Raw genomic sequence first — 15,821 nt, 5'->3', positions numbered from 1 at the left:
ACATGCCAATTTACCAAACATGCAGAGACCTGGGGGTGTCAGGCCCTCTGCTGAGGAGCAACAAGAAGACCCACAAACTAAGGCCTGGGCTCTCGCTCTGAGGAAATCATTCTCGCGGGAGGGACGCCGCACACGAGCTACCGCAGGCTGGGGGTGTCCCGGGTCTGCACGGCGAGGGGAGCCGTGGAAGCAGAGGGGCCCAGACGAGTCCAGGGGGAAGGCCGGTGGCGCCGCCCCGTGGCAGGAAAGGTGCCTGGAGTGGACGCGAAGCAGCCTGATGCGGCCTGAGGACCCGTGGGGGCGGGAACGGCACACGAGCTGACACGCCGGCCTCAGGGCGGGCGGCCTGGAGCTTCGCTAGACCTTGGGTTTTTACTTCAGTTTTTACTGACTGAGCAAGGACTAAGTGGGGAGATGACCACGCTGAACGGAATGCCGTCAGGGCGAAGGGGACCGAAGCCCGAGGGGCTGCCCTCTGCCTGCCGGCCTGGACGCTGTAACGCCGTCTGCAGCGGGAAGCGACGGCTTAGCGTGGTGCGTGTGACCTCACCTTCGCAGGCCACACAGAGCCCACACCCGCCAGTGGGGCACACACGGCCTTTCCCCTGGAGGCGGGGCACGCCTGGCCGAGGGTTAACCTAGAGCCGGGTGCTGCTGTGTTGGACAGAAACATACGTTGCGCTTATAATTTCTGAAGAATTTAACTTAAATTCTGAAAACATAAACACATACACACAACTCACCCAGATAAATTTTAGGGCATTTGTTCCCTTTACAAAATGACAGCTCTCAAAAGGGGCAGTAATGCAAAGTGTATCACTTTAGGGCCCCGTACACACAAGGGCAGCACAGAACTTGATCATCTCTGCTCCAGAAGCACTGTGCCCAAAAGCCTTGAAGGACACAGTGACATCAAATCTCACTGTGACTGCTGTTTCCACTTCCAAGTTCTTAACCCAGCTCCTTCCCCCTCATAAAGGCTGGCGAAAATAATTAAAACAGAAAAAACCCCCACAAACTTCAAACTGGGTATATTCTCAAATAGGGTGGCCCAAAGGAGCAGTAGCTCCCAGAGAAACAGCTCTGCTATTTTAGAGCAATCCGTTTACTGCAGTAAAGCAGGAACAGTTGCTTTACGCTGGGCTACATTCATAAATTGTGCGTGTGTGTTTCTAGTCCTCTGTCTTTCTCCCAGTTACTGGCTGTGGAGGTGGTTGGTATATTGCAAACCCCTCCTGGCACCAGTTCCCCAATACTGGCAAGCCTGGTCACCATAATTATGAAGCGCCCTTTGTGTGAAAGAGAATATATAATTTGCATTTTTTTCCCCTACTGGTGGCAAAGATTTTGACCCAGAGGACACACTGTCCCATCCACTCTGAGGGACCAATCTATCCCCACGGACCAGTGCTGGGAGCATGGCTGATCTTGGCCTTGCCACGTGCTGCTCTCTGACCAAGGCACCGTGTCAGGAAAGGTCTGTCCTGGACAGGAGCCTGGGGTTACCTGCCAGCCTCCCCAAGCCTCCGTTCCCCAGGCCGGCATCCTCTTCTATTTCCTCCAGTTCTTCCAAGTCTAGCCCCAGCTGTGAATAAAAACAGAGGTAACATTTTAATATTACTTAATATTTTCCCTCAGCGATAGGTAGAAAGATATTTAAATCTTATGAGCTTATATCAATCAAAGGTTAGAGTCTGCCTTCTTTTAGACTTGCAAATCCAACATTAAAATCTGGTGTTAGGATGCGGAGAAAGGGGACCCTCCTCCACTGTTGGTGGGAATGTAAATTGGTGCAGCCACTGTGGAAAACAGTCTGGAGGTTCTTCAAAAAACTAAATATAGAGTCACCATATGATCCAGCAATCCCACTCCTGGGCATATATCTGAAAAAAACTCTAATTGGAAAAGACACATGCATTCCAATGTTCATTTCAACACTATTCACAACAGTCAAGACATGGAAGCAACCTAAATGTCCATCAACAGATGAAGAAGATGTGGTATATAATCTACTATGGAATATTACTCAGCCATAAAAAAGAATGAAATAATGCCATTTGCAGCAACATGGATGGACCCAGAGATTATCATACTAAGTGAAGTAAGCCAGACAGAGAAAGACAACTATTATATGATATCACTTATACATGGAATCTAAAAAATAGTACAAATGAACATATTTATAAAACAGGAACAGACTCACAGAAATAGAAAACAAACTTATGGTTATCAAAGGGGAAAGTGGGGAGGGATAAATTAGGAGTACGGGATTAACAGATGCACGCTACCATATATAAAATAAACAACAAGGATTTACTGTGTAGCACAGGGAACTATATTCAATATCTTGTAATAACCTATAATGGAAAATAATTGAAAAAAAATAAAACTGAGTCACTTTGCTGTACACCTGAAACTAACACAACATTATAAACCAAGTATACTTCAATTTTTAAAAAATGTGGTGTATAATCAATGCATGAAAATGAAAGCTTCCAGGTATTTCAAAAGCTGCCGAATGACTTAAGAATTAACAATCCAAATGAGACGTGGTTTAATAGCCAGAGATACTGACTGCCGCGTTATTAACCTACTTATAGTGGACAGATTATAACACGTATCCTAAAAAGAAGCCAATGCTTTTAGTAACTCTCTACTTTCCCACAGTCTAATGATATTTACATGACATCTTTTTTTTTTTTTTTTTTGCAGTACGCGGGCGTCTCACTGTTGTGGCCTCTCCCGTTGAGGAGCACAGGCTCCGGACGCGCAGGCTCAGCGGCCATGGCTCACGGGCCCAGCTGCTCCGCGGCATTTGGGATCTTCCCAGACCTGGGCACGAACCCGTGTCCCCTGCATCGGCAGGCAGACTCTCAACCACTGCGCCACTGGGGAGGCCCTACATGACATCTTTTAAAGCCAAAACCTAAAAGCACTTTTCCTATCTATTTCAACTGCATTCAAACAATCTTGTGAAACAGATATGGTACGTTAAACATGAGAGAAAGCACCTGATTTAAAACCATTCAAAAATGCAGATCTTGGGGCTTCCCTGGTGGCGCAGTGATTAAGAATCCGTCTGCCAACACAGGGGACACAGGTTCGAGCCCTGGTCTGGGAAGATCCCACATGCTACGGAGCAACTAAGCCCGTGCGCCACAACTACGGAGCCTGCGTGTCACAACTACTGAAGCCTGCAAGCCTAGAGCCCATGTTCTGCAAGAAGAGAAGCCACTGCAATGAGTAGCCCAAGCACCGCAATGAAGAGTAGCCCCCGCTCAGCACAACGAGAAAACGCCAGCGCAGCAATGAAGACCCACCGCAGCCAAAAATAAATAAACAAACAAATAAATAAAAGAATGCAGATCTTAAGGCTCTCAATTAGGATAATTGAGATAAAGCCATTAATCTGGCTTTAGTGTATTAAACTTGACAAATTGCTTATTAATTACTTTTTTTTTTTTTTTTTTTGGCTATGCCACATGGCTTGTGGGATCTTAGTTCCCCGAACAGGGACTGAACCCTCACCCTCCACAATGAAAGCACAGAGTCCTAACTGGACCGCCAGGGAATTCCCTCATTAATTACCCTGATCAGTGGTTTCTAAACTTTTTGATTTCAGGAAGACCTAAAGAGTTACTGTTTATTGAGATTATATCTATCAGTATTTATCAAATTAGAAATTAAAATGGAGAAATTTTTTGAAGTATAATTTTTTGAAGTAATGGAAAATAACATTTTTAAAAACAACCAAAAAAAATAATGAAAAGGGTGGCAGTGTTCTACATTTTTATATATCTCTTTAATGGCATTCAATCTGTTAAGATATCACACACAGAGAGCCCCTGGAAAGCCTACCGTACATAGACTCGTGCGAATAAGAATAAATAGTTCTGACTCAGAGGACCCCTTGGAAAGGTCTCAGGGACCCCGGGGGTCTCCAGACCACACTTTGAGGATCTGACAAACTGCAAAGGGTGGAAGCTAAGTTGTGAGAAAATTAAAAACATTAGTCATAAAGAAATGATTTAGTATCTATTAAATCAAGTGGTGTTAACACATAACAACAATCTGATTAAGATTTCAAAACACTGACTTCCAAATTTCCAATTTGAAATTTCAAAATACTGACTCCTACAGCAATTTCAAAGAGTGTGCTCCACCAAAATATGTTGGGTGTGTGGGGGTTATAGGATGTACCTAATAACACGTTACCAGCTCAACATTAAGAAACGTGTTTAACTGCCACATTTTCCAAACCTGACGCTGGAACCTCTTACTCCTGACATGTCTCTTAGCTCAGAGACCAGACACTCAAGGAAGACAGGCCCAGGGTGCATGTGGGCAAGATGTTTTGTTCCTTTACGTTTTTACCTGGAATGTTGTAGGCACAACTCAGCCTAGGAAGGCAAATTTTGCCTTGACTTTGAGAGCATTCAGAAGAGGCACAGAAGTAGCTAATTGACACAAAGTCTGAAACCTTCCTGGGACTTCCCTGGTGGCGCAGTGGTGAAGAGTCTGCACTCCCAATGCAGGGGTCCCGGGTTAGATCCCTGGTCAGGGAACTAGACCACACATGCATGCTGTAACTAAGGGTTTGCATGTCACAACTAAGAGTTTGCATGCCACAACTAAGGAGCCTGCCAGCCACAATTAAGACCCGGCGCAACCAAATAAATAAATAAATAATAATAAAGGAAAAAAAAAAAACCTTCCTAAAGTGGGCTTCGGAACCAAAGACGGAAACTGAGCACAACAGAGCTCTCTTAACAACCTGACTTTTTCTTATTGAGTCATAACCCACAGACCACAAAAGCGAACAAGTTGATGGTTTTTAGCATATTCACAAAGCTGTACAACTATCACCACTATCCAGTTGTAGAACTTCATCCCCCCAGAAAGAAACCCCCTACTCAGTAGCAGTCACTCCCTATTTCCCCCTCCCTCATTTTTCTACTTTTTGTTTGTATAAACTTGCCTGTTCTGGACATTTCTTGTAAATGGAGACATACAATATGCGGCCTTTTGTATCTGGCTCCTTACAATTAGAATACTATTGTCCGGGTTTATCCATGTTGTAGCCTGTGTCAGTACTTTTATCACAGTGTAGCAGTCCGCTGTATGGCCATGCCACATTGAAAGACACCTGGTTGTATTCACCTTTTGGCTATTATGAATAATGCTGCTATGAACATTCATGTACAATTTTTTGTATAGATGTATGCTTTCTTTTTTTGTTTGTTTTTTTTTTTGCGGTACGCGGGCCTCTTACTGTCGTGGCCTCTCCCATTGTGGAGCACAGGCTCCGGACATGCAGGCTCAGCGGCCATGGCTCACGGGCCCAGCCGCTCCGCGGCACGTGGGATCCTCCCGGACCGGGGCACGAACCCACGTCCCCTGCATCAGCAGACAGACTCTCAACCACTGCGCCACCAGGGAAGCCCTCTTTTTTTTAAATTTTAATTTATTTGTGTATAGTTGATTTACAATGTTGTGTTAGTTTCAGTTATACAGCAAACTGATTCAGTTATACATATATTCACTCTTTTTTAGATTCTTTCCTCATATAGGTTATCACAGAATATTGAGTAGAGTTCCCTGTGCTATACAGTAGGTCGTGGTTGGTTATCTATCTTATGTACAGTAGTGTGTGTATGTTCATCCCAAACTCCTGATTTATCCCTCCCCCCCCCCACTAGAAGTATGTTTTCATTTTTCTCAATATAACCCTTGGAGCGGAATTGCTGGGTTACGCGGTAATTCTATGCTTAACCTTTTGAGTAGTTGCCAGACTATTTTCCAAAGTGGCTCCACCATTTTACTTTCCTACCAGATGTGATGATGAGTTGCTGCCTCGGCATTTTACAGTATGACAGCCCTGCTCACATTCAGAGTCTGGACATTTAGATAAGGACTCAAGCTGAGGATTGCCAACCCACGTTCCCACTTTGCTTTTCCCAGTAAAAAATAACCTTTTAAAATAACCACTTAGAATTGGGCCTGAAACCACCTTGTAAGTACTAAGTGCTTACTGCCCTGCTCTCTATCTCCTGCTTGCTGGCAACCTGTGACAGAGGACTGCTCTTCCCCCCAACCCCCATTTCTGTAAGCAACAAGTCTTGTGACTTTACCTACTGCATGTGGGTGTATTGCAACTGCACCTTCAATCAAAGTGATCCCAGGGTGTGTCTTTCCCCAAAGTGGGAGCATGGATGCCGACCCCACGTGGGTGGCTTGTGCCTCCTCTTTCAGCTGGCATAATTTGCATATTCTTAATTTAATACACTAGCTTCTCAACATAGCAGCATATGAGGGTTCCAGTTTCTCCATATCCTCACCAACACTTGTTCTCTGTCTTTATGATTACAGCCATTCTAGTCGGTGTGAAGTAGTATTTCACTGTGGTTTTGATTTGCATGTCCCTGATGATTAATGACGCTGAGCAACTTTTCTGTCTGTCGTTCTGTTATTTGGATGTAAGAGTTCTTAATACATTCTGGATACTAGACCCTTATCAGATTTATAATTTACAAATATTTTCTCCCATTTTGTAGATTGCCTTTTTTTTTTTTTTTTTTTTCCCCAATACGCGGGCTTCTCACTGTTGTGGCCTCTCCCGTTGCGGAGCACAGGCTCCGGAGGCGCAGGCTCAGCGGCCATGGCTCACGGGCCCAGCTGCTCCGCGGCATGTGGGATCTTCCCGGACCGGGGCACAAACCCGTGTTCCCTGCATTGGCAGGCGGACTCTCAACCACTGCGCCACCAGGGAAGCCCTGTAGATTGTCTTTTAACTTTCTTCATTATGCCCTTTGATGTCCTTTGTCCAATTTACCTATTTTTTTCTTTTGCTGCTTGTACTTTTGGTGTCATTTCTAAGAACCCATTGCCAAATCATGAAGATGTACTTGTATATATTTTTCTAAGAATTTTATATTTTTAGCTCTTACACTTAGGTCTCTGATCCACTTTGAGTTAATTTTATATGTAGTGTGAGGTAGGGATCCAACTTCATTCATTTGCAAGGAGATGTCTAAGCATCTTAGCACCGTTTATTTATTCTTTCTCTATTGAATTGTTTTGGTACACTTTTCCTTTAAAAAAAACAATCAGTTGACCATATATGACACCAAAACCACAGGCAACGGGGACTTCCCTGGCGGTCCAGTGGTTAAGACTCCGCACTTCCAATGCAGGGTGTGTGGGTTCAATCCCTAGTCGGGGAACTAAGATCCCACATGCCGCACGGTGCGGCCAAAAAAAATAAATAAAAAATAATAATAATGCAAAAATTTTTATTAAAAAAAAAAGCACAGGCAACAAAATAAAACGGGACTTCATGAAAATTAAAACCTTTTGTGCATCAAAAGACATTATCGCAACTTCCCTGGTGTTCCAGTGGTTAAGACTCCGCGCTCCTAATGCAGGGGCCCCACGTTCGACCCCTGGTCAGGGAACTAGGTCCCGCATGCCTTAACTAAAGATCTCGCATGCTGTAACGAAGATCCTGCACGTGGCAACAATGATCCCGCATGCCGCATCTAAGGCCCAGCACAGCCAAATAAATAAATAATTTTTAAAAAACCTACTATCTTAACCATTTTTAAAATTAATTAATTTATTTATTTTGGCTGTGCCGGGTCTTAGTTGTGGCACGAGGGATCTTCATTGTGGCATGAGGGATCTTTAGTTCCAGCATGCGGGATCTTTTTAGTTGCAGCATGCAGACTCTTAGTTGCATCATGCATGAAGAATTTAGTTCCCCGACCAGGGATAGAACCCAGGCCCCCTGCATTGGGAGCGCAGAGTCTTACCCACTGGACCACCAGGGAAGTCCCTAAATAAATATTAAATAATTTTTTTAAAAAAGACATTATCAACAAGAGTGAAAAGGCAACCCACAGAATCAGAGAAAATATCTGCACAAACTACATATCTGATAAGGGATTAATATACAGAATAGATAGAGAACTCCTAAAACTCAACAATAAAAACACCAAGCAACCCAGTTCAATAATGGACAAAGTACTTGAATAGACATTTCTCCAAAAGAAGACATACAGATGGCCAATAAGCACGTGAAAAGACACTCAACATCACTAATCTTTAAGGAAATGTTAATTAAAATCACAATGAGATATCACCTCACACCCATTAGAATGGCTACTATTAAAAAAAAAGAAATAAATAAAATGATAAGTGTTTGTGAGGATGTGGAGAAACTGGAATCTTTTACACTGTGAGAATATAAAGGGGTGCAGCTGCTCTGGAAGACAGTATGGTGATCCCTCAAAAAGCGAAACAGAATCACCTTATGACCCAGCAATCCCACTTCTATATATACACACACAAGAACTGAAAGCAGGGCTTTGAAGAGATATTTGTATACTCATGCTTAACAGCATTATTCACAGTAGCTAAAAGGTTGAAGCAATCCAAATGTCCAAGGACAGATGAATGGATAAACAAAATGTGGTATATACATACAGTGGACTATTATTCATCCAGCCTGAAAAAGATTCTGACATATGCTACAACACAGATGAGCCCTGGAGATATTAAGCCAGTCACAGAACGACAAATATTGTATGTTTTCACTTATGTGAGGTACCCAGAGTACCAAATTCAGAGACAGAAAGTAGGATGGTGGTGGTCAAGGGCTGGGAGAAGGGGAGAATGGGGAGGTAGTATATAATGGATATAGAGTCTCAGTTTTACAAGATGAAAGAGTTCTGGAGATGGACGGTAGTGACGGTGGCACAATGATATAAATGTACTTAATACCACTGAACTGTACACTTAAAAACAATTAATATGGTAAATTTACATTATGTGTATTTTATCTCAATTTTTTTTAATTGGAAAAAAAATCAATTATAAATGTGAGGGTTTATTTCTTGATTCTCAATTTTATCCCACTGCTTTGTCTGTCCTTATGCCAGGACCACACCTGTAGCTTTGTAGTGAGTTTTGAAATTGGAAATGTGAGTCCTCCAACTTTGTTCTTCTTTCTCAAGATGTTTTAATTAATCCTGATCTGTTGCATCTGCACCTGGATTTTAAAATCAGCTTGTCAATCTCTGCAAAGAAGCCAAATGGAATTTTACTGGGGACGGCAATGAGTCTAGATCAGTCTGGGGAGTCTCGCAATCTTTATTTCTTTGGCCGCGTGGGTCTTTGTTGCTGCACGTGGGCTTTCTCTAGTTGCGGTGAGCGGGGGCTAATCTTCGTTGTGGTGCGGTGGCTTCTCTTGTGGCAAAGCACGGGCTCTAGGCACGCGGGCTTCAGTAGTTGCAGCACGTGGGCCCTAGAGTACGTGGGCTTCAGTAGTTACGGCACATGGGCTCAGTAGGTGCAGTGCCTGGGTTCTAGGGCACATGGGCCTCAGTAGTTGTGACACACAGGCTCAGGAGCTGTGGCTCGCGAGCTTAGCTGCTCCACGGCATGTGGGATCTTCCCAGACCAGGGATCAAACCCGTGTCCCCTGCACTGGCAGGTGGATTCTTAACCACTGTGTCACCGGGGAAGTCCCTGCAATCTTAACATTAAGTCTTCCAAGCCATTAACAGGGGATGTCTTTCCATTTTTAGGTTTTCTTTCTCTCAACAATGTTTTATAGTTTTCAGAACATAAGTCTGTGTCTCTTTTGGAAATTTGTTCCTAGGTATTTTATTATTTTTGATGCTATTTTAAATGGAATTGTTTTCTTAATTTCATTTTAGGATTGTTCATTGCAGGTATATAAAAATACAACTGATTTCTGTATATTGATCTTTATCCTGCAACTCTGCCGAACCCATTCATTTGTACTAATACATTTTTACTAGAATTCTTGGGATTTTCTAGGTCATGTCATCTATAAGTAGAGATAGCCTCCCTTCTTCCTTTCCAATCTGGATACCTCTTATTTCATTTTCTTGGCTAAATGTCCCAGCTCCATCAGTACAGTGTTGAGTAGAAGTGCTGAGACATCCTTTGGACAAAGCAGCAGGTTAAACACAAGCTGGGGACACTCTACAGAACAAACCCAGTTTCAACAAATACACTGCAAGGCAGACAAATTAAAAAAGAGGAAACGCTCATAGATTATGCTCATAGTTGCACAGATGCAACTAAGTTTCTGAACATACTATTTAAAAAACTTTTAAGGCGATCAGAGAAATTCGTACACTGCCTGAAAAACTGATATTACAGAATTGTTACTATTTTACAGGTCATAATGGTATGACCCTATCTTTAAAAATATCCATTGAAATATTTACAAGTGAAATATTATATTTGACATTGGCTTAAACAATCTGGGAGTGGTGGGGGCATAAGGGAAACAAGACCGGCCAGGACTTGGGCTTACGGACTGGCGAAGCCAGGTGATGGTATGTGGAAGAAGTTCATCGTAACAGTCACTCAATTTCCATATATAAAGTTTTCTACAATAAAAAAATTTTAAACGTGTCCTTGATAGCTCAATCAGGAGACACTGGCTTCTTCTGAATTTCTAGTTTTTAGTGCAACCCGCTCCCAGAACTAGCCCTGGGTGATGCAGCGGCAGCATGTTTTATTTTTGACACTGCACTGTAACTGGGGAGCCTGGAGGGAGGCGGCCTCCAGCCCTGCATCACTGACAGTCCCACCCACGGCGTCTGGTACCCGCCTTGTGCCTGGAAGGAAGGCCAGGCAAACGTGTGCCTGAAGATGCTCAAGTTCTGTCATCATGGAAACTTTTCAAACACAAGCTTAGTTAAAAGCCAAATGGCAAGTGAAATACCATTTTTAGGGGAAAAAAATGTACAATGTTTAGAAAGATATATGCCTCCTTGTGTTTTCTAAGTTTCTATAATTAACATCTTATTTGTGTAGTGAAAATTATAAACAGGGAATTCCCTGGTGATCCAGTGATTAAGACTCTGTGATCTCCTTGCCAAGAGCCAGGGTTCAATCCTTGGTCGGGGAACTAAGATCCCACAAGCCTGCAGTGCGACCAAAAAAAAAAAAAAAAAATTGGCTTCAGGAATAATAAACAACCACTTTAAGTAAATATTTTAAAAACATTATAAACAGATAATCCATATTTATGGTATAAACATTCCCTAAAATATTTACTACCTGTAAGAAATATACAGAGAAAATGTTTCAAAAACTGAAATGCTTTATACGACTGTAAACTCCACCGTTCTGTGGTCCTTATAGACATGTTCTAACATTCACAGTCAGTAAATGAAACTCAAATGACAAATCACCTGGGAGGATAACCTCCATCTTTTTAGATAACTGTGAGCCTAAGGTTCCTATTTGGGGGAGTCAATTATTTTTCCAAGTTTTTATTGTGCCAACTGAAACTACTTGTCCCAGATGCTTGGCTCCCCTAAGTCCTGGAGGGGAGACAGGAGCCCCTGTGATGTCAGGACCTGACAGCCACAGGAGGCTCACACCACCCTGCTTCCAACAAAGCCCCCAGAGCACCTTCCACCCCAACACCAAAACCAAACAAAAGCAAAGGCAGGGGCAGGTGCTGGGGGAAGGAACGACTCTGGTGAGGACCCTTCACATACGTGCAAAGGGCAGGGGTGCTGCCCATTCACACTCTAGAAATCCTACACTGAGCGTCCGGCGCGGGAGGGAGACAGTGTCCACAGAGGGGGTACACACACAGTAAACAGACACGGCCTATTCCAGCTCTGCCCTAAAACTGCAAATCAACCGTGAAAGGGGGAGGCCTCTGAGTGAACAGCTGTCAAAGATGAAGCTCAGGCACAGGCAGTGTTTACTCTGAGTAGGGGAGAAAGGGCAATTTTATAACTAGACGGCAGGACCAGTGGCTTGGGGTGGGGGAGGGGAGCTGGCGGTGGGTCACTGGCTCAATAAAGTGGAGAGAAATGGGACGATACCAGCCATTTCTGCCACGTGGTAAACCCGCCTGGGGTTGGGGTATGGAGTGCAAAGGTCTAGAAGCGTCAAGCCTTGGCATCAGGACGCACCCAGTCCTTGCCCTCCAATGCATTAGCTCCCATCCACTTGTGCTTTCTCCCCTTGAGCAGGAGTGTCGCCCACCAACCCATTCTCCCCGACGCCCGAGCCATTTCTCCCGTCCCAGATGGCAGCGCTCACCTCTGCAGGGCCTGGATTAAGACTCAGTGCCCACGAGAGGCCACCTAGCATCCTGTCCCCAAGGACCCATACCTGATAGATGGCTTCGTCACAGGCGTTCTGAAGGCCCAGGTTCACCATCGTGTTCTGTAGTGTGCGGCCCATGTAGAATTCCAAGGAAAGATAGTAGATGCGCTGAGGAAGCAAAAGGAAGCATCTTAGACTGTGCATTCCACCCCACACACGAGAAGAGTCCGGTGCCGGGAAGACCTTCTTAGGGGTTTCGCTCAGTCAACCCTGCACTTACCTGCACATCCCTAAAATGGGCTCACTCCCTTCAGCCTTGGCCAACCTCAGCTTTCCAGGGGCAGCCCCGTAGTGGGGGCCCTTCGAAAGTAGTCTGTTCACTGCCCTTCTGGAGTCCCCAAGGGGATGGAAACGAACCACTGCCTGAGGTAGGGAGGCAGGGAGGGGCAGTCGTGGGGAACAGACTCCCAGGACAGACAGAGCCAGGTCTGAGCTTGGCGGGGCCTCTTCCCAGCCACGCCCTTGAGGAGGAGACCGTATCGCTCACATGGGGTGAAGCAGCCCTGCAGGATGAACAGCTTCTGATACCTGCACTAAGTACTCAGTGCAAACGGCACGGTCAACACAACGGGATAGATGGATGGACACGTCTACTTCCACCTGCTGACTGTTTGCTGGCTTTGGGGGACTGAGAGGTAAACCTCCATGTAAACGAGGTGACGACCACCAACACTCGCTGGGGGCCACACAGGGTTCAACACTTCCCGCGCCTGGTGCCACCTGCCCACACGACCACCCAATGGGCCACGGGAGGCGGTGGCAGAGCTGAGATCTGGCCCGCAGAGTCCTGCTCTCATACAGGGCTCCATGCTGCCTCCAGCTGTCAAGGGTAAGGCCTTGGGACTTCCCTGGAGGTCCAGTGGTTAAGGCTCCACGCTCCCAATACAGGGGGCACGGATTCGGTCCCTGGTTGGGATCCCTCATGCCGCACAGCACGGCTAAAAGAATAAAATAAAATAAAACTAGAACGCTCAAAAAAAAAAAGAAGAGTAAGGCCTTGATGAGAGAAGGGAAAAACGCTTCCCTACAGAAGAATTCTGATTAATAAACGCAGAAGGAAGGGGAGGAATGGAAAACCACCATGAGAACAGCACAGGAACAGCTGCGCAGGTGACCACCGTGGCTCTAGGGACTGACTGGATATTCTGCACAGCCCTCCAAGTGTCTCCCCCCACATAATCTTAATCGCCGTGGTGGTTTTAGCAGATGCCCCCCAATTCTCTGATAGCCTTCACTCCAGGAGGTGGTGTGGTACTCAACCCCCTCCCGCTGAGGGTGGGCTGGTCATGGCAACTCCCTTCCGACAAATAGTCTGGAAAGGGAAAACTGCAAATTCACAATTTTGGATTGTGATGATACCTTCCCCACATGATCAAGGTTAACTTCCCCAGGAACAGGTCGGGTGATATGCTGTCATGAGAAGGGGACCTCGCCTCCACGGTTTTCTTTCCAAAACTCCCAACCCCAGACTGACGGTGAGAAGCATCGGTCAGACCCAAAGTTATGGACATCTGTGGAACTGCCTGACCAGCATCCGTCAGATCTGTCAAGATCACAGTGGACAAGGAAAGACCAACAACCACTGCAGATAGAAGACTAAGGAAACAGGACAACTAAATGCCCTGAGGACCCTGGATTAGGTCCGGGACGGAGAAAGGCCATCAGAGGAAGAACTGACAGGAAGTGCTGAGCCAGCGCTAACTTCTTAGTTTTGATACCTGTGCTGTGGTCACTCAGGATGTTACCATTGGGGGCAGCCGTGAAGGGCACGTGGGCATGCTACACTCTTTTTGCAACCCTCTGTCAACCTAATATTGCCTCTAAGTAAAACGTAAAAGAGCAAAACCAGGCCTTGAAAAGGTGTGTGTCTGTGAGCTGTGCACGTGCACGATGATGAGAGAGCACGTCTTGGTCTCAGGTGTGAATCCACGGGAGAGCGCTGGCGGCGCTACGGTTTTACCTTTCCTATAAAATTTCCAAAATATGCAATCTAAAAAATCTATTTCCCTATGGGCTGCAGAATGCAGGGAGAAGAAAGGCCTGGATTCCTTCTCCTCGGGTGGCGAGAGGGCTGCTGGGGCCTGTGCACTTCAAGGAGACACCTGCAGAGGGCGACCTGCTGAGCCCCGTACCAGCAGCTTTGGAACCTACCATGTGGGCAGAGACACGCTGAAGGCGCTTTCTTATACCTTGTTTAGAATTCTGACCAGCAGCTGACCAGAAACATCTGAGCAAACCTGGTGACCATCTGCCAGCCAACAGCCGTTTTAGTGGTGCTGCCCTTTGGGTTTTTCCAGCAGCATTCACACCATCACTTCACACTTCACTGTAGTTGTTCTTAACCTACTCTCCTCAGAACCAAGAAGCAGCCTGAAAGGATGGGCCAGGTAGAAAGAGGCTCCCAACTTGCAAAACACACAGACAGGGGACCTATGTACACGGAGAGACATCCCATGTCAATGGATTGGAAGGTCTAATGCCGTGAAGATGGCAATAATCCCAAAATGATCCACAAATTCAACACAATCCCTGTCAACATTCCAGCTGGCTTCCTTGCAGAGTGACAAGCTGATGCTAGCATTCAGATGGAAATGCAAGGGGTCTGGAATAGTCAAAACAATCTTGAAAAAGAAAACAGAAGTGGAGGACTCACACACGTCTCAAACCTTACTACAAAACTACTGTCAGTGAGACTACACTGGCATAAAGAAGGACACACAGAGCAATGGAATAGCACAGAGAGTCCAGAATAAACCCTCACATTTATGGCCAACTGATTTCCAGCAGGAGTGCCCAGATAATTCTGTAGGGAAGAACAGTCTTTTCAACAAAAGGACAACTGGATATCCAGAAGCAAACGAATAAAGTTGGACTCCTCTTTCATACCATATGCAAAAAATTAATTCAAAATGGATCAAGAACATAAACGTAAGGGCAAAACGATAAAACTCTTAGGAGAAAACACAGGGGTAACTCTTTGTGACCCTGGATTAGGCAATGGTTTCTTCTGACATGACATCAAAAGCACAAGTGAAAAAACAGATAAACTGGACTTCATCAACATTTAAAACATTTGATACAATTAAGAAAGTAAAAAAGACAACCCACAAAAAGGAGGAAATGTTTTTTAATTGAAGTATCGTTGATTTACAATATTATATTAGTTTTAGGTGTACAACATAATGATTCACAATTTTGATAGATTATACTCCATTTAAAGTTATTATAAAATATTTCCCTGGGCTTCCCTGGTGGCGCAGTGGTTGAGAGTCCGCCTGCTGATGCAGGGGACATGTGCTCCGGTCCGGGAAGATCCCACATGCCGCGGAGCGGCTAAGGCCCGTGAGCCATGGCCGCTGAGCCTGTGCGTCCGGAGCCTATGTTCCGCAACAGGAGAGGCCACAACAGTGAGAGGCCCACATACCGCAAAAAAAAAAAAAAAAAAAAAAAATTTCCCTGTGCTGTACAATATATCCTTGTAGCTTATTTATTTTATACCTAGGGGTTCGTACCTCTTAATCCTCTACCCTACCTTGCCCCTCCCCTCTTCCCTCTCCCCATTGGTAACCACGTTTGTTCTCTGTATATTCAAGCCTATTTCTGTTTGGTTATATTCATTCATTTTAGTTTTTAGATTCCACATATAAGTGATA

The 15,821-nt window shown here is 45.0% G+C and overlaps 1 protein-coding gene across 1 annotated transcript in view; it reads right to left on the bottom strand.

Moving 5' to 3' along the window:
• The window catches only part of PYGB (glycogen phosphorylase B), a 54,124-nt gene that overhangs the window by 23,261 nt on the left and 15,042 nt on the right, over nucleotides 1-15,821 (bottom strand). Inside the window, exons 2-3 of the mRNA XM_082670030.1 lie at nucleotides 12,175-12,276; nucleotides 1,507-1,585 (exon numbers count right to left, since the gene is read on the bottom strand). Of these exons, the coding sequence (XP_082526156.1) occupies nucleotides 1,507-1,585; nucleotides 12,175-12,276 (181 nt within the window). The remainder of the gene's footprint in view (nucleotides 1-1,506; nucleotides 1,586-12,174; nucleotides 12,277-15,821) is intronic.

Source organism: Grampus griseus (genome assembly GCF_964374135.1).
Source record: "Grampus griseus genome assembly, chromosome: 14".
NCBI classification, from domain to species: Eukaryota; Metazoa; Chordata; class Mammalia; order Artiodactyla; family Delphinidae; genus Grampus; species Grampus griseus.
The sequence above is the reverse complement of the archived record's forward strand: the minus strand, read 5'-3'. Positions and strand labels throughout refer to the sequence as shown.